The sequence below is a fragment of the Heloderma suspectum genome, chromosome 1 (assembly GCF_057233095.1).
Source record: "Heloderma suspectum isolate Gila_16-S chromosome 1, 16-S_ref, whole genome shotgun sequence".
Classification (NCBI taxonomy): domain Eukaryota; kingdom Metazoa; phylum Chordata; class Lepidosauria; order Squamata; family Helodermatidae; genus Heloderma; species Heloderma suspectum.
This window is the reverse complement of record NC_139458.1, coordinates 393,472,451-393,491,377: the sequence shown is the minus strand read 5'-3', so window position 1 is coordinate 393,491,377 and position 18,927 is coordinate 393,472,451. Positions and strand designations below refer to the sequence as shown.

General features: G+C 43.1%; 1 protein-coding gene across 1 annotated transcript in view; it reads left to right on the top strand.

Moving 5' to 3' along the window:
- Nucleotides 1–7,637: 7,637 nt before the first annotated feature.
- The window catches only part of DNAH14 (dynein axonemal heavy chain 14), a 237,827-nt gene continuing 226,537 nt past the window's right edge, over nucleotides 7,638–18,927 (top strand). The window contains 5 exon segments of the mRNA XM_084820967.1: nucleotides 7,638–7,653; nucleotides 8,162–8,299; nucleotides 10,371–10,504; nucleotides 13,124–13,288; nucleotides 18,479–18,591. Of these exon segments, the coding sequence (XP_084677093.1) occupies nucleotides 7,638–7,653; nucleotides 8,162–8,299; nucleotides 10,371–10,504; nucleotides 13,124–13,288; nucleotides 18,479–18,591 (566 nt within the window).

Sequence of the window (18,927 nt, the reverse complement as noted above, 5' to 3'; positions counted from 1 at the left end):
ATTCCCCAGCCGGCATGGCTGGCTGAGGAAAGCTGGGAATTGTAGGATTCTTTTCTGTCTAAACATGCATAGGATTGCACCCTAAAGTAGTTAAAATGGACAGGTTTACCAAGTGGAACTGTCCAATATTCCCATAGAGTTTTGTCTCTTAGCCTTCTGGGTCTCTTCCTTATCACTGGAAGTTTAGGTTTTAGTCCGCCTATAGGTTGTAGGACTTCTTTCTGTCTAAACATGCATAGGATTGTGCCCTAAAGCTATAAATGGCTGAGGATCAGGTTACCTTCAGGAATGCTTGAAGCCATATAGGCTTGCCCAAGACTTAAGGAGCTTTCTACACAAGGCTGTTAATCCGCTGCATCTGCTTTCAGTTCTGTCACAGAGTTGAGATCTGACCACACATGAGGAGCACTTCCTTCCTGTTTTTCTACTACATAAACTGTAGGTGACACTTTGGTATAGCAGAATAGTGTGAATACACAAAAGGAAATTGTGCTTTCTTTCACTTTCACAATTACATGCTGCATTTCCTTGCTCTAAAAAATCTCACTGAATGTGCTGATTAGACACAGAAGCGAAACTGGAGGGTCACAACATCATCTAAAAAACCCATAAATAACCATGAGTAAGGAATGATGACCACACAATAAATTCTTTGTGTAGAAAAGCCCAAGATCAGCTTCAGAGGCCTTGCTTTCAGTATTATTTTGTGATATCTGACATATGAGCATGAGAGACAAGAATTTTTCTGGATTTTAAGTGAAAACTTCTATGTTATTAGCTTCTGATAAATATTTTGAAATCATACTTTATTGAAATGGGTTTCATTTAAAATTGTTTATATTTAATACAATTTTATTAATATGTTTGATTTGTTTTTATGCTGTAAGCCTCCTCGGGAAGACTATCATCCTGAAAAGTGGTTAAGAAATGGATTAAATAAAAAAATAAGAAAAATGCTTGCTCTAGAAGAAGAATAGTAGGTGTACTGTAATATGTGTGGCATACGTATAATGACAGATCAGTTGTAATGCCAAAATGCTTCATATTGGCTAGATTGTGTTCCTGGTATTCCAGTTATGATATACTAAACTTAACATGTTCTTACTGGGTTTCTTTATCCAGTTATTTCCTGCTGCAATTCCTTCTGATCTCCGCACAGCTGTTTACAGAGCAGATGCTGCAAGAAAACGCAAAGTAAAAACCAAAGAAGGAAAGATGGGTTTCGCATATGTGTATGTAACTTTGCATTACTTCTGTACTATTTTGTAAAGTATGGGGTCTTGGGGCTATGTTAGATGTGATGCTACATGAATGTCTTTAATGTGTCTAGACCTTCTCTTCTAAACAACAGCTTCAACCTTGGGGTGATCAGGATCAGGACTAGAGCACACAGGGAGGAGGATTTTTTAACTGCCTTGAGCACTATTTGTAGTGGAAAGATTGGATATACATTTTATAAATGAATAAAGACTGATGCACCCCACCTCAATGAAAGCCCCTTCTCCCTGAAGCTGTATAAGCCCCAGGAGGTAAGTCTCCTGGGATCATGATCAGCAGCGTGAGGAGGGATGGTCTGTTTTCATCAGAACTGAGGTACAGCAGAAAATAATTAAACCCCACTACATGTGCACTGAGGTCCTGATCCTCATTCTTCAACACCCCCACCTCCCTGGAGCTGCTCTTAAAAACACACATACATGGAAAAACAGACAGAGTAAATGCATTCACACATCTAGTTTGTCCCTTAATTGCTACATTAGGGGTGATTGACGTAACTGATCTTACATAAAATTTCTGCACGAATCATCCCCCTGCAGGTAGCACACGTGCAGGATTAAGGGGTTTTTTTTGGGGGGGGGTACTGTCATTTTTCATTGTTCGCAACAGAGTTGGTGGAGGGGGGTGGTGATGTCGCATGCAGCCATCCGGCAGGAAAGAGGTGGCATGAAGTCTTCAGCATTTCTACCTGCTAGCTCTGTTGAGTGGGCCACTCAGGTGAAGAGGCTATTTAAAACTGGAGGAAACAGCAAGAGGCACTAATATGTCACAAAACAAGAGAGAAGATATTCTCAGGTGCCTGGAAAAAAACTTTTTATTGGGCCCAACGTGATTGGGAAAGAGATTTCCTTCATTGGGGGCAATGCTTCCTCTGTTTTTGAGCATTTTGCAGCATTGTCCCAAGGAAGGAAATTTCTTTGCAAAATGCTTTGGGCCCAATAAAAAGTTTTTCCAGGTATTTAAAACTGGAGCCTCTGCAGACTCTTTGGCAAGTGGCGTGGCAGGGAGCAGACTGGACTAACTCTTGGAAGGACAGAGGGCTTCTCCACATGGGGCTTTTATCCTGTGATTGAGATTGGTTACTCATGGAAGCTTGTGGGTCCTTTACATGACTTTGTCAACCTCCAGCACCTCTCTGGTGGTTTCCAACCATTTTCACAGCTTAATTTGAAACAGAAATAATGAGCTAATAAAAAGAACCAGTTTTAATAAGTTTTAGTTTGACCAAGTAAAGAGGAAACAGCACTATAACAACAGCACCATCCAGTGGCTATATAATGAAACATATAGAACTCGCAGATATAGGGGAGAAAAGGGAAGCATATGTAAAAGGCTGATCTTAATCCTGCAAAGAATCCGGAAGCAGAACCCTGGTAAAATCACAGGATAAAAATCCTCTGTGTGGAGAAGCCCAGAGGGATTCAGGCCTCAGGCCTTGTTGCTCCAGAGAGTCCTGCTAGCTGCTCTCTTTCTGCGGCATTTGCCACCAGGGGAGGGTGAGACTGGTGGGGCTTTCTGGAGCACCCACTGGAGGTGGCAGTGGAACCTCCTGGTGAAGACGGGAGGGAGGGAGGGAGGGAGGGAGGGAGGGAGGGAGGGCAGGGGGGAAACAGCACAATTCACCACTCCTCCCACTCTGCCTCATGGGAGGGCCAGCCCTGCATGATACCCTTTGTTGTCTAGGAGTATTTGGTGCCACACCCACATCATTAATAACTCATTGCCTGGATCCATGGGAAGCCAGGCTTACAGCTTGTATCTAGGGAGAAAGATAGACTCCTTTTCAAGAATTTCCTTTAAACTCCTTAAAATTGTGGTAGAATGTATCAAGTGGTCTAGGCGGCCTCAGTAAGGCCAACTTCAGACTAGGCAAAAGAGCTAATTCAACTCCAGTTTCAAGTTGAGTATATTTATTCAAGAGCCAGAGAGAAATTCAGAAATGCTTTTATAAGTAAAATGAATAATAGAATTAACTAGCTAAGACTTTACTATACAAACCTAAATCCTAAGAATAACTCACCAAAGCAGCTTACAGGCAGGGGTGGTGGGCACCTGGGACTCCATTGTGTGGTTTGGGCTTGAGCTTTTGAAAGCAGCTTAAAGAAGAAAGCAAGGTTTCACAAACAAGGGTATTTCTATGGAGAGCAGGAACTCCCACAGAGTGGTTGGAAATTCAAATAGACCACGGAATAGCCCAATCATACATCTTCCAGGTGATTCCTGCATATACCTTGTAAAGTGATACATCCTGGGCCCCATCTACATGGCACGGCTCCCCCCCCCCATCGCAACTGCGCAGCAATGCAGCTTTGAAGTAGCATCCCCTGTGATACACTCACAACTTACTGTGGGCTTCCCTAACAGACTCACCATGCCCTTTTTTTTGGCATTATACTTAAATGCGCAGCTGTGCAGTCTCGTGAGCGTGGGAGTGCAGCACTTCATTGGCTGTTTTGTATTTTAGGGTTTCTGTTGTGTCTTTCCCTCCCTTGTTAGTTAAAAATTGGTTGCTCTGTGCTCCTTCATTTCCATGCCATCTGTTTTTCAGTTCCCCAGCCTGTGTCAGGGTTGGATCGGAGCCCATAAAACCCCTAAGCAGTTCTGATTCTGAGGAAGAGATAGAAACCATGGGAGAGGAACCTGCATGCTGTTCAAAGGCGCTGCTGGAGGGAGAGTCCCTCCCTGATCACATTCCTGAGAGTGGTAGTGACCCTGGCAGGCAGGGGGAGGGAGAACTGGAGCTTCGGGACGCTAGACGCCGGTGTAGGGATAAGCGGGAGATGGAGGGCGCTGAGAGGAGGAGCTCAGCCCGCTTGGCATGACGTCAACAGCTGCACCCCAATGCTCCACGGGAAAGGGGTGGACTTTCGCCTCCTAGCCCTTAAGTTCAGAGGCTTCCCGCCTTTACCCTCCAAACAGAGATCAACTGATTCACTAAGGCTAGAAACCTCTAGTAGGCAGCTCTCTTAAGTTTCCCTCATTAGGCTCATGTAATTAGCATCTGTAAGCATCATTAAGTTGAATGGAAATAAAGCCTTAGAAAAGAGCCCTATCATTTGTGTGTTGATTCTGGCTACTTGAAGATTTCAGAAGGCAGCAAGGGCGCTCCTGACAGCTTGAGACTCTCGCAATGGTTTGCACTCACAAGTGTGAGTGGTATGTGCCTACCCATCACTCTGAAATGGTGGCCAGAGTGAAGATGGTCCTCCCCCAAGACCCATCCCCCGGCCTTGGGCACTGAGTCCAAAAGCAACCGTTGTGAAGATACAAAGCTGCAAAAATTTGCGAAAGTTTGATTAAATATGAAAACGTCTCCCTGTGCCTCTGTAACTATGCAGCTGCGAAGGGATGGGGGGAGTAAAGGGGTGTCACAGAGTGACGCAGGTACTATGCACACCTACAACATGCCCACTACAAAATATGAAGCTGGTTCAGGGAAGGGACAGACAGCCCGCAACCACAGGGAAACACACAGCACACCCCCAAAATCGCAGCAGAACGTCACCTAGGAAATCCTCATTTTCCAGGAGAAAACCACAGATGGCTGTGAAGTGGTGACTGTGTCATCTATCCTGAGGGACCTCGACTCACAGCCACCCTGGAGTAAAAGGCTCATGTAGATGGGGCCCTGGTGAGGAGTCAGTGTAATAATGCAGATTTTGGTGCCTGTAGATGCTGGTTATGTCTGGGCAAGTTTCCTTGTCTATGAGGTATGAGAGGAGGAAGGAAAGATTGGGTTTGTCACGGAAGGATTCAGCACCTTTTCTGCCAACCAGTTTTCCCCTGTAAGTGTCCTCCATATGTCCCTCTGTGCACACATTATCATTATGAGGAAACACGGAGTTGTAAATCACATGTTCTCTCATAATGTCTAGTTCTGCCCTGTTTTAATTGAAAATTCATATTGTTTAAAAACAGCTCTTTAATTAAGATGATGTCTTTATATGATGACTGTTTCCACACCAGCTTTGCATATTTCTGGGGCAGCTAGATGCAGCATGTAAATGTTGTCTCTGTGTGACGAAGAAATCATGTAGAATAGTTTTCAGATGCTTCTTTTTTTTCATTTTCTTTTTAGTTTCTCAAAAATACATAAGGAAAGGGCAAAACCAGTTGTTGATCAACATACTGAAATGACTGAGTGGGATCAACACAGGAGCCTGGAATACTCTATGCTGAAACATATGTCCAGAGAGAAACTTCCTATAATTCCTTTTGATGAAGATGTTAGCTACACTGGTGGTGTGTCAACTGATATTTCTACTGAAAGAGAAGGAAAGTACAATAGATAGGTTTAGGCTGGGAATGTGTCAAGAAATTCTTAAATGATGGACAGAGCAATCCTATGGTCCCTGGGAGAATGTCCCAGGGACCATAGGATATGGCGGATTCCCACTCCAGAGGCCATAGACACTGCTATGATTTTGGGAGGAGGAATCCGAGATTGGGTTGTTCCCCCTCCTCCTCTCTCACACAGCCGCTGTGGAAAGTACTGTGATGACTGCTTTCTGAGGTCACAACAGAGACCTCAGAAGAGCTTGGGGAGGGCAAATAGGGAGCAGGACAGTGGAAGGGGAGAGGTGTGGATCCTCAGGATCCTACAGCCTCTCCCCATCACTGCTGACTGCTGGTAAGTCAGCTAGATGGCTCAGAGGGCCATCCAGCTGGAATTGCCTTTTTTTAAGGAAGAACAGGAGGTGAAATCACCTCTGTTGTTTATCCTGCCATACCTTGCTCTTGCTGGCAGGCTTTAGATAGACAGATGGCTCTTATCTCAGAGCCCTCTATCTATTGGTTTAGTATAGGGGTTCCCAATGTGGCCCCCATGGGTCTACAACTTGGTGCCCGTGGGCACCTGAAAATATATTTTTCAGTTTTTTAAATCAATGTTTAAAATGCATACATGGATTTGTATGAAATGCATACAACATTTTAGCAATTATATGTGGGTTTCAACAAAAGTGGACCAAATATCCAAATAAGTGTCTATTTGAAGGTGACGTCTATATGCCACCCTTTCAAATATTGAAACCATTATAAGGTCCTCAATCCACTGCATTACAGTTATAATGTTAGTTTTTTAGCTGTCAAAAGGCACAGAATCCATTTATGCTGACAATTTGATAATGTCCATGAAGCAGGTAAAGAATTTAAAGAGCATGTACATCAGTGAATATTAAAGACTGTACCAGTACAAAATGTTTCTGTGTAATAACCTCCCTGTAAAAAGAAGCAACTAATGAACATTGCCAAAACATATGATTAACAGAAGCATTAGCTGTATTGCACTGCCAGCAATTAGCTGAATTAGACAATTGCTTATTAAACACGTGTTGCAGTGTCCAATAGACACAAAACAATTTTTTTTCTGAATAAGATGCTGCCTAAGATCCATAGATGCGAGAGGCAGACACCAAAGTGGCGACCCACTGATTTGGCATTTTGTGGTGGTACCCTGTGGTACCCACAGCAGTATCTCAAATTCCCAAATATGCCCATGGGTCCAAAACGTTTGGGGGGCCCTGGGTTAGGAGGAGATTTCTGAAATGCTTAATTGTGGTTTCCCTTCCCAGATCTATTATGTACATCATGCAAGTGTGCAAATGCTATACAAGGAGAATGAGGTTATGGATCTAGGAGCAGGGGATGATTTATTTACTTGTGGACTCCTTCTTTACAAGCATTACCCCCAAATAAGGATTATAATAGGTTGCTACCAGTCAACATGAACCTCATGTCACAATAGTCTGCCCAGGTTGGGGAGTTCTAAAAATCCTTCTCCTAAGGACCCCTCCCATCAACCCAGCGCTAGGAAAAATAAAAAGGAAGACATTTGGATTTACTTTCCCAAAGCCTATAAAACACAGAACCTAACAAAACCTTGTGAAAATCCAAAGTAAACAAGGGGTAGCTTAGCATCTGTGCAGTCCTGCCTGTGAGGAAGGTTTTAGTGAGAAATTCCTTTCTAAAACAATGTAGCCAAATGTGGAGATTCAAGTCTTAAAGCTGCAATCCTATATTTTATACCTAATTCAGTGGTGCTTACCTGGAAGCAAGCCCCATTGAATTCAATGGCAGTTAAGTCAGAGTAGACATGTATAAGATAGCACAATTATTTACTTTTTGTATGTGATCATTACAATTCCTTTTCTGAAAAAAAGCCTTAAATTTTATTTATTTATAAAATGTATATCTTGCTTTTCTCCCTGTTGAGGCGATAAATAGGTAACATTCTGCCAATAAGCCACTTCGGTAAGTGCCCATTGACATTTATAGGATCATTCCCTGCTGTTGCTTTCTTTCAAACGAATTACGTTTCCAGAGTCAGTCCACTCTGTGTTTATGCTGCAGCAGGTATCATGAATTATTTGCAAGGCAAGCAGTCCAGTGCAGAACAAGTCTTCCTCTACTTGAATTAGAGGAGATCCCCTTGCCACAGATTCTAGTTGTGTCATGTCTACATCAACATAAAGATCTTGGGTTCTGCCCCACAGGCCTAGGAATGGGATGCAAGGATTCGTGTTGGCTCTGCTCCTTTTGACCCTTAAGCATCCATAAATAAATAAATAAATTTCATAATAAAAATAAATAAATCATATAACAAATATTTATAATAAATAAATAATATCTGTAATATAAATAAATAATATAAGTAAATATTCATAATAAATAAATAAATAATAGTTATAATGTAAATACATAAATAATATAGATAAATGTAATAAATAAATAATATTTATTATGTAAATAATTTGTATTATAGAGAATAAAGTAAGCAATATAGAGAATATTAAATATAAAACTTGTAAAGATTTTCGATAGTAACCATATCCTGGACATGTACTTAAAGTAGTTATATAATTATATTGATTATCTGTTACAGATGAAGATGAAGGGACTGAAGATCAAACTGTTTCTACGGACTTAAGTTGCCATAAAAGGACATGCATGAAATTTCAAGCTGGTGGTGGTCACAAATTTGTCTGGGTAAAACAGCCTCCTCCCTCTTACGATAAAACTGGTATGTATGTCAAAAGTCAAATGCTGTTGCTACTCACGCTATTGAAGCCAGCACCATTTCCTGTTTGTTTCGCATTGGGTTTATAGACTGATGAATTTTGCCTGTGATCTGTCAATAGAAAAAAAGCAAGTTTTATATGTATTCCAGCTAGAATAAAGCATTTGAAAGCTCAATCCTATGCATGTTTAGACAGCAAAAAGGCCCACATGGCTGGCTGGAGCATGCTAGGAACTGTAGGCCATTTTTCGGTCTAGGATTGCACCCTCAGCAAATTATTCTTGTTATAATTGATTTATATATTACATAATTCTCTCAAAAAGCTTCTGAAAAGTTGCAGTACTTTATGAACCAAATCTGTGTTCAGTTATCCAATTCAGATGATTCCTCTGAGGCAAATTAGAGTTGCCCATGAAGATCTCTGAAGCCAGGCTGGGATAAGCCTTTATGAGCTCATAAAAGCCTGCCTGAAATGAGAAGAGAGGGTTTAAAAATCCCTGAATTATTCTCTGGCTTGGATTTTGATCCAAGCCATAGAAGAATCCTCCATTTCCCTCCCTCCCTCCCTTCCCACCAGCCCTCCCCATCTCCACAACACCCACCCTTCCTTTACCTCAAAAACAACTGTGGCAGCAAGAGCAGTGGAGGCATGTGGGGAGAGCGATGGAAGGAAGCTGGTCCCTCCCGTTCTTCCTCTCTTCCCCTGGTGCAAAGGCTGGGGTCCTATGGGGGAGAACTGCATCTCCCATGAGATCCTGGACTTTGGGACCTGGTGTAGTGCTAATCCGTGTGCCTGGAAGATGAGGGAGTCGTGGGAGATGAGGAGAGCTGGCAAGGATGAGGGAAGAATTTTTCCAGGCCTTGGATCAGCTCAGAAAATTGAGCCAACTTCTTCCACCCCCACCCCTCTGAAGAACACAGACAATTCCTGAGCTAATCCAAGGTGAGCTCACCTAATCATAAATATAAATGATTCATGCTTGTTAAGTGAACATTGATTCAAGGCAGCCCCCATAATAAAAAGAATTAGCTTGCCTCAAACTGGGAATGTCTGTTTTGAAGAAGAAACTTGCCTTAAGCCAGAAATTACTATTCACTTCACAGAAGCACCGCAGGGATGCCCCACCTCCATGGAGTAGTGGTGGATACATTTTTGCTTGTCCTTCAGCCTCCCCATGTGGACGAGCCAAAGGATGAGTGAAGACGGGCTGAGCATCTTTGCCTGCTCTGTATCCTCTCCCCAATAGGAGAAGGCACGCAGCAGGTGAAACAGTTTCACTGTGCGGCTTCTCAATGGGAGAAATCCCGTATGCAGTAAAACCAGTGGAAATACTGGGTGGAACGTCCACCAAGTGCTCCTGCTGGGACCAAATGATGTTGGAGGGCATAGCCACACTGAGACATTCAGTGTGTATGGCTACGTCCCTCACAAGTCATTTGGCTTGCAGATTGCTGGGGAATCATCCCGCACCCCACCCAATTCTGGTTGCCACCCACGGTTTAGTATGGTGTCTGAGGGCATTTCTACACCACCCTAAAGTCCTGCATTTAAAAGAGGGGTTTCTGCTTCCGTTTTAAATGCAGGATCACCACTGACTCCCTTTACATGTGCTCCCCCCCCCATCGGAGTCTTCCATTATCTTTCATTGATCTCACTCCTCTTCCTGCTGCTTTAACTCTTTTCACAGAGGAAACTGAAGCGGAACACAACAGGGTAATTTGATAGCTCATTAACTGCGATCTATTTAAAAACTGAACAAAGGGCATTTAGTGCAGGAGACGCCTTGGATGATCACAGAGTCATGTAAAGAGCCTGCAAACTTCCGTGAAGGAGCAATCTCAATCATAGGATAAAAGCTCCATGTGATGAAGCCCTGAATGTGTCCAATAAGTTGTCATAGTTCATCACTTAATATGGGCATAATTTAAGAATGATTTGTGGGGTTTGTCAAAGGTCAAGGCTTTTGCTTTATATAGTAATTAAACACAGTATTAAGAATATGTTGTTTGGGAGCATTTGTAAAAGGTAACAAAATACTGAAAACAACACTGAGTGGCTTCTGTTCTCCCCCAGAGCCCATCATTGATGATGTGATATCGCATATTTTGAGACTGAGAGATAAACTCGGATGGCAGACATCAATACCACCGTGGGGATTTGTAGTGAAACCAGCAGATTTAGCTAACGTTCAGAAGATCACATTACCGGTATTTTCCTTTTCAATCCAAGTCACTTTGTTTCACTTATTTGTTTAGGGTTCACTCTAGGACCTGTTGAAGTTAATGACAACTTTCCACTGATTTCAATGGTTATGTATTGTGGTAATGCCACAAAATCCCAGCAGGAAACAGGGAAGTGGTCTCTGGCTTCTGGGTTTGCATTGGGTTCACTGGAACTCAGCTACGGGGGTTGGCATGGGGGAAAGGCTACTCCAGCTTGTATCTCTGCCTTCCCTAAGCTGGTGCCCGCCAAATGTGTTGGACTACAGCTCCCATCATCCCCAGGCAGCATGGCAACCAGGGCAAGGAAGGCGGTATCTGGTCAATGAAGCACTTTTATGGATTATGCCCTCATCTATTACACCTTATCCTAATGGCTTTAGCTCAGGGATCCCCCAATGTGGTGCCCACGGGCAGCATAACAGCCACAGGTACCTCCAAAGGTGCCCATGAAACTCTCCCTTCTCTGCCCCCTTCAAAAATTTATTTTAAATAAAAACCTTGGAAAACACTAGGGCGTCAGCCGCCAGGTTCTTCTTTCTGTTCCTGCACCTTCTGCAGATCAGCTGTCGGCGGGCAGGCAGAGAAGGAAAGAATTGCTTCCTGGACCCCCAAATCTTCTTCCACCCACACAGACCTTTCCCCTTTGTTCTCTGTCTCCCCACTCCCAGTCTCTAGCCTAGGGATGGCACAGGTGCCCAACTGGGTCCAGGAGTCCATCAGGCTTCCCCCTGCCCTCACCCCCAGACTGAAGCCACTGAGCCTCTGGCCTCGCTCACCCCCGCTTGTACCCTCCTGGACATTCCCCACACTCACCCGGACCAGTCCACGAGTGCCGGCCATTTTCCCAAGCTTGTTTATATGTAAATGGCCCATTTACACCTCTAATGTGTATATCAACCTTCCCCAGCCCGAATTTGTGCATATTTAAATATGCACATTTTTAATGACCTCTCTTTTTTTTGTAAAAACAAGCTCAGGAAAATGGCGAGCATTTGTGGAGGGAATCCAGGGTGAGTGTGGGTGGCTTGGTGAGCTTGTGGGAGCTTGAGCGTGGTTCTGGGGGGATCAAGTGAGGGCAGTGCTTCAGTGGGCGCCCACCAAACCAGATGGTGGTGGGTCCATGCATCCTGACTCTAGTTTCACTATTTTCTTCCTCCCAACACCTTTCCTCACCATTTCTCTCCGTTCCCTGTCCCTACCTAGCCTTCTTCTTCCTCTCCCTTTCCCTTTCTTTCTGTAGGCTTGGTCTCCCTCTCCCCTCCATCCTTTTGCCTTGCTATTTCCTCCTGGCCTCTAATTTCACTATTTCTCTCCCCCCCACAAACACACACACCTCTTTAGCTCACATTTAACTAGCTAGTCCCCCACAGCAGCCATTTTGTGATTAGCCACATCCTCTGTGGGAGCCATTTTGTGGTGGTGCCCACAGCAGTTTCTCAAATTTCTAAACATGCACATAGGTCCAAAAATGTGCCCACAGTTCCAAAAATATCAGGAGAAGTCACTAACTGGTTTTTTAAAAAAATTGTCTGCAGTGTCTCCTTTTAATTTTTCTATAGTGTTGCAATTATTGTAATGCAACCTATATATTTCTACTTTCATGAGATTTGTATTTTGTTATGACTCAGGAGGAATGCAGTTGGCAAAGAGTAATACATAAATGAAACTCTTTGGTTTGGGAGGTTTGAAGGGATACAGGAAAGCTGTTTCTGAAAGAAACTCCACTGTCTTCCAACATAATTCATTGTAATGTATTATAGAGTTTAAAATTTTAATTGGCCTTAAGGAGGTTAAACACTCCTTAAGTGTTTAACCTCCTGCCCAGGGCTGCAGGGGGAAGAGAGGAGGGGAATGCTCCATTGCTCAAGCAAAGGTCTGTTCACATGATGTTGGGTTTCACTCTATGTGTTTTTTTAAAGGCAGTTACTCTTATGTGCCCAAATATATTTCTCTTTGGCACTGGAAGCCCTATCTGCTAAAGAACGGAGTAAAAATGCTTAAAATTAAATAAAGAAATAAATAACTCAACTGTGGAAGATTCTTTCTATGGAATATTTCCTTTTCTTTGGTTTCATTGGTTATGTGCCTGCATGTTTATTCAAACTGATTTATTTTTATTTTGTTTATATCCCACCTTTCCATGAAACAATGGCACCCAATGCAACTGATTCTGAATTAATGGATAATATATATCAGCCTGTAAGTCCAGGCTCCTGCTCATGGCCTGTTTTGCAGCCCTCGTGGGAGGAGGAGGGGAGCCCTACCTTCCATGCTGTAGTGTGGCCCCACAGCAGGCTGAGAAAAACCAGGACCAATCAGCAGTGCCGGTTGGCCCTGGGAGACAGGTCCTCCAGGAGCAGAGATGGGAGGAAGAGTTCTCTCTTTGGTCTGCTTCTGGGGCATATAAAGGAGCCCCACATGTGGCATCGGCCATTGCCATTGCTGACTGCCCACCACCACCCCTCCTCAATATATTCTCATAGATGTATTTTAAATACGATACTGCATATAATTTTATTTCTGCATGCCAAAATGAGTAAGAGTTGCATCATAATAATTTCAATCTAATTTTCTTTTTTTGCTGTTTTGATTTTCTGTTAACAGAAAATTTCATTACACAAAGATGATGGAGAGTATGTATACTGTCTCATAAGAAGCAGGAATGACCCTAAAGCAAACTATGATCCATATGACCTTCAAGTAGTCTCTACAACTATGGCTAAACAAAGTAAAGAATATTGGACAATTACAGCTACATATGTATCCAAGGTAACATAACACCTTTCCCAGCTCAGAATTTCAAATTACAGATTCCGTGATTTCCTCATCTGGCTCTTTCTATATTTGTAGCAAGCTACACATGCAGCAGCAGCAGTATGCTTTGACATGAACTCATTGTAGACTTCACTGAGGCAGGAGGCATTACCAGTGAAGCACCTTAGAGAGCTCCTTTAGAGTTCTGACTGAAACCCAGAGAGGATTCACTGCCGCACTGACATCAGAGCTGCCAGCCTCCACTGACCACCAGGCTTTAGACAGATGAAGAGGCTGAATCCACACATCAACCAGGCTGCTTGATCCCTATGCCCCTGTCAGAGGATACACGTTCAATGTGTAGCAACTCAAGAGCACTGCAGTATGCAGCTCCAGGCCAGAGCCCTGCTCCTTTAAATCCCTTGATCCTTAACCTGTGCAGTTGGCTCCAATAAGTATCAGTGTGGCTCAACATATATAAGGACTCATCTACAGTTATTAAAACACCTTTTCTGCTGCTTTGGTCCTGTAGCTTTTTTTTGCTGATTTTGCCTTGCTACCCTCTTACCCTGCACCCTGCCCTCTGGTCTACTCATTACCTGCCCTGCTGACATTGCCTGTGCCGCTTAGTTGCCAACTGTATGAGGCACAAGCTGGTTCCCATCTTCTTGGAAATTAATAAACAGTAGTTTTGTTTTAAATTACTTTAAAGCCAGAAGTTCAAATCATAGTTTGTCCATATTCTAGAGTGTTTAAAAAGAGACAGTACAAAGTATCCTGAAATAATGTCTGATGTGTCAAAAGGCTCCATCCTACAATACTTAATGTGAAGAAATATCTGATAGCAATTATTATCTTTTTAGCATGAGGACAAAACAAAGGGAAATGACAGTTTAATTCCTAGTAAAGTAACAAATTGTGCCAGAAACAAAATAGTTTGTGGTTGATGTTAAAGTGAGTGTAGCCTATGCTTTTTGGAAAGGTAGATTTTAACATACCCTACAGACAGATCTCCCCTTCATGGATCACTGCCTTGTTGTGGCGAAGGGGCTTGCGTAACTCAGTGAAGCCATAAGCTATGCCGTGCAGGGCCACCCAAGACGGACAGGTCATGGCAGAGGGTTCTGACAAAATGTGGTCCACTGGAGAAGGAAATGGCAACCCACTCCAGTATTCTTCCCAAGAAAACCCCATGGAACGTATCACAAGGCTAAAAGAGATGACGCCGGAAGATGAGCCCCTCAGGTCGGAAGGTGTCCAATATGCTACTGGGGAAGAGCAGAGGGTATTTCCAAGTAGCGCCAGAAAGAGTGAAGCGGCTGGGCCAAACCCGAAAGGACACTCAGCTGTGGATGTGTCTGGCGGTGAAAAGAAAATCCGATGCTGTAAAGAACAATATTGTTTAGGAACCTGGAATGTCAGATCAATGAATCAAGGTAAGCTGGAGGTGGTCAAACATGAGATGGCAAGATTGAACATCGACATCTTGGGAATCAGCGAACTAAAATGGACAGGCATGGGCGAATTTAATTCAGGTGACCATCATATCTACTATTGTGGGCAAGAATCCCTTAGAAGAAATGGAGTAGCACTCATAGTCAACAAAAGGGTGGGAAAAGCAGTACTGGGGTACAATCTGAAAAATGATAGAATGATCTCAGTACGAATCCAAGGCAAACCATTCAACATCACAGTAATTCAAGTCTATGCCCCAACCACTGAGGCCGAAGAAGCTGAGGTTGATCGGTTCTATGAAGACCTACAACACCTTCTAGAACTAACACCAAAAAAAGATGCCCTCTTCATCATAGGGGATTGGAATGCTAAAGTAGGAAGTCAAGAAATCACCGGGATAACAGGCAGGCATGGCCTTGGTGTACAAAATGAAGCAGGACAAAAGCTAATAGAGTTTTGCCAAGAGAACATGCTGATCATAGCAAACACTCTTTTCCAACAGCACAAGAGGCGACTCTACACATGGACGTCACCAGATGGTCAATATCGAAATCAGATTGATTATGTCCTTTGCAGCCAAAGATGGAGAAGCTCCATACAGTCAGTAAAAACAAGACCTGGAGCTGACTGTGGCTCAGATCATGAGCTGCTTCTTGCAAAATTTCGGCTTAAATTGAAGAACGTAGGGAAAACCACTAAACCGTTCAGGTATGACCTCAGTCATATCCCTTCTGAATATACAGTGGAGGTGAGGAATAGATTTCAGGGATTAGACCTGATAGACAGAGTGCCTGAGGAACTATGGATGGAGGTCCGTAACATTGTTCAGGAGGCAGCAACGAAATCCGTCCCAAAGAAAAAGAAATGCAAGAAAGCCAAGTGGCTGTCTGATGAGGCTTTACAAGTAGCTGAGGAAAGAAGGGAAGCGAAAAGCAAGGGAGAAAGGGGAAGATATACCCAACTGAATGCAGAGTTCCAGAGAATAGCAAGGAGAGACAAGAAGGCCTTCTTAAATGAACAATGCAAAGAAATCGAGGAAAACAACAGAATGGGAAAGACTAGAGATCTCTTCAAGAAAATTGGAGATCTCAAGGGAACGTTTTGTGCAAAGACGGGCATGATAAAGGACAAAGAAGGCAGGGACCTAACAGAAGCAGATGAGATTAAGAAGAGGTGGCAAGAATACACAGAAGAACTATACAGGAAAGATCTGAATGTCCCTGATAGCCATGATAGTGCGGTCACTGAACTTGAGCCGGACATCCTAGAGTCAAGTGGGCCTTAGGAAGCATTAGTAACAACAAAGCTAGCGGAGATGACAGTATTCCAGCCGAGCTATTTAAAATCCTAAAAGATGATGCTGTTAAAGTGCTGCATTCAATATGCCAACAAATCTGGAACACTCAACAGTGGCCACAAGACTGGAAAAGGTCAGTTTACATTCCAATTCCAAAGAAGGGCAACGCCAAAGAGTGTTCAAACTACCGCACCATTGCGCTCATTTCACATGCCAGCAAGGTGATGCTCAAAATCCTACAAGCTAGGCTTCAGCAGTATGCGAACCGAGAACTACCAGAAGTACAAGCTGGGTTTAGAAGAGGCAGAGGAACTAGAGATCAAATCGCCAACATTCGCTGCATCATGGAGAAAGCAAGAGAATTCCAGAAAAACGTCTATTTCTGCTTCATTGACTACGCTAAAGCCTTTGATTGTGTGGATCACAACAAACTGTGGCAAATTCTGAAAGTGATGGGAATACCAGACCACCTTACCCGTCTCCTGAGAAACCTGTACGAGGGTCAAGAAGCAACAGTAAGAACCAGACATGGAACAACCGATTGGTTCAAAATTGGGAAAGGAGTACGACAAGGCTGCATATTGTCACCCTGCTTATTTAACTTATATGCAGAGTACATCATGAGAAATGCCGGGTTGGATGAATCAGAGGTCGGAATTAAGATTGCCGGGAGAATTATCAACAACCTCCGATATGCAGACGATACCACCCTAATGGCAGAAAGCGAAGAGGATCTAAAGAGCCTCTTGTTGAGGGTGAAAGAGGAGAGTGCAAAAGCTGGTTTGAAACTCAACATTAAAAAAACTAAGATCATGTCATCTGGCCCTATCACTTCCTGGCATATAGAAGGGGAAGAAATGGAGGCAGTGACAGATTTTACTTTCTTGGGCTCCAAGATCACCGCAGACAGTGACTGTAGCCATGAAATTAAAAGACGCTTGCTCCTTGGGAGGAAAGCTATGGCAAACCTAGACAGCATAGTAAGAAGCAGAGACATCACCTTGCCGACAAAGGTCCGTCTAATCAAAGCTATGGTTTTCCCAGTAGTAATGTATGGCTGTGAGAGCTGGACTATAAGGAAGGCTGAGCGCCGAAGAATTGATGCTTTCGAACTGTGGTGCTGGAGAAGACTCTTACGAGTGCCCTGGACTGCAAGGAGGTCAAATCAGTCCATCCTAAAGGAAATCAACCCTGAGTGCTCATTGGAAGGACAGATAATGAAGCTGAAGCTCCAATATTTTGGCCACCTAATGCGAAGAGAAAACTCCCTGGAAAAGACCCTGATGCTGGGAAAGACTGAAGGCAAAAGGAGAAGGGGACGGCAGAGGATGAGATGGCTAGATAGCATCACGGATGCAATGAATATGAACTTGAGCACGCTCCGGGAGAGAGCGCAGGACAGGAAGGCCTGGCGTGCTATGGTCCATGGGGTCACGAAGAGTCGGACACGACTGAACGACTGAACAACAACAACAACAGACAGATCTAAGTGTATTATTGTTGTTTAGTGTTATTTATACAGCACTCTGGACTAATTACAAAAAAATTCTTCAATAAACTGCATGCACATTGGTTTTAAACCTCTTTTAAAGGAGAGAAATATGCTGGGAAAAATGCACATTGGGCTCCAGCAACAGAACCTCAAGAAGCATTTGGAGAATTTGAAAGTCTGAGCTCTTTAGGGAGGAACAGAAACAGGTGCCTGAGGGATATGTTCTCTACTAAGGGGTCTCCCACAGCAAAAACCTAATTGCTTATTGACTGATGGCAGGATCCCCAAACTGAGCACAGACTGATATCAGTGATATTTCAAGAGCAGGTGTTGAATATATGTTTTTAAAGATAAATGGCAGAGTTGTGAGTTTATTAAAAACAAAACAAAAATATCTTAATCAAAAAACAATGGTTAGGTTTGCAGCCAATGTGATAGAATTCTTATTTGTGACATTCATATTTCTTCTCCTTAAGCAGACATAAGATTTAAGCAGTCACAACTGATGTTATACTAGATATTTCCTTTATAATTCACCAGCACCCTCTAGAGGTAAGAATAAAGAAATGACACAGTCCAAAGATTCCTGGTTCCTGTCTACTGTTTTGATGTAACTGTTGATCTTTGTGCTTTTCTTCAAGGGACCTCTTAAAGCAGAATGTGTGGCCCTTCAGATGTTGTTGGACTGCAGCTTCCGCCAGGCCTAGCTGGCATAGCCAGCGGCGAGGTATCCTGGAAGTTGCAACATCTGGAGAGCCACATGTTCCCTATCCCTGCTTTCAATGATGCTGAAATTAATGTGGGTTAGAAAGGCAGAATTCTTGAGGGAGCATGCTATAAATTTGAGCATCATCTATGTAACCCCCCCCAGTTATAATGATGAAAAGTAATTCCACAGTAGCTCAAATGCAATTAATTTATGAACTCCTGAAACTAGTTTTTGCTTCATTTTCCTTCATAGTTTACTTCAGTGGGTGGAAAACAGGAAATGGAAATAACGCCAGTAATGGAGTGGTTATATGAAAGGCAACTATATTATGCATTACGTAGTATAGATATATGTATTAATTTCAGGTAAGGAATTTCATTATATATATAAAAAAATGGACTGGATCCAGATATACTTTTCAACATGCAGGACGGCTTTTTAACACAAGATCCTTGCATATTAAAAGAACAGAAACCCAGAGGTGCTCCTATTTGCATAAGGCATTGCACAGTCTCTTGCACAAGGTCTCCAGATGGTCTTGTACAAGATCTCAAAGTGTGCACAATCTCTTGCACAGGGTCTTCCATTAGGCTCTTGCACAACTGTTCACAGAACGCCACTGCTAGGATTTCTTCTGTGTTAGCACATCTCTGGATCCAGCCCAATATCATTAGAAGTATTATTTCCTATGATATCACATT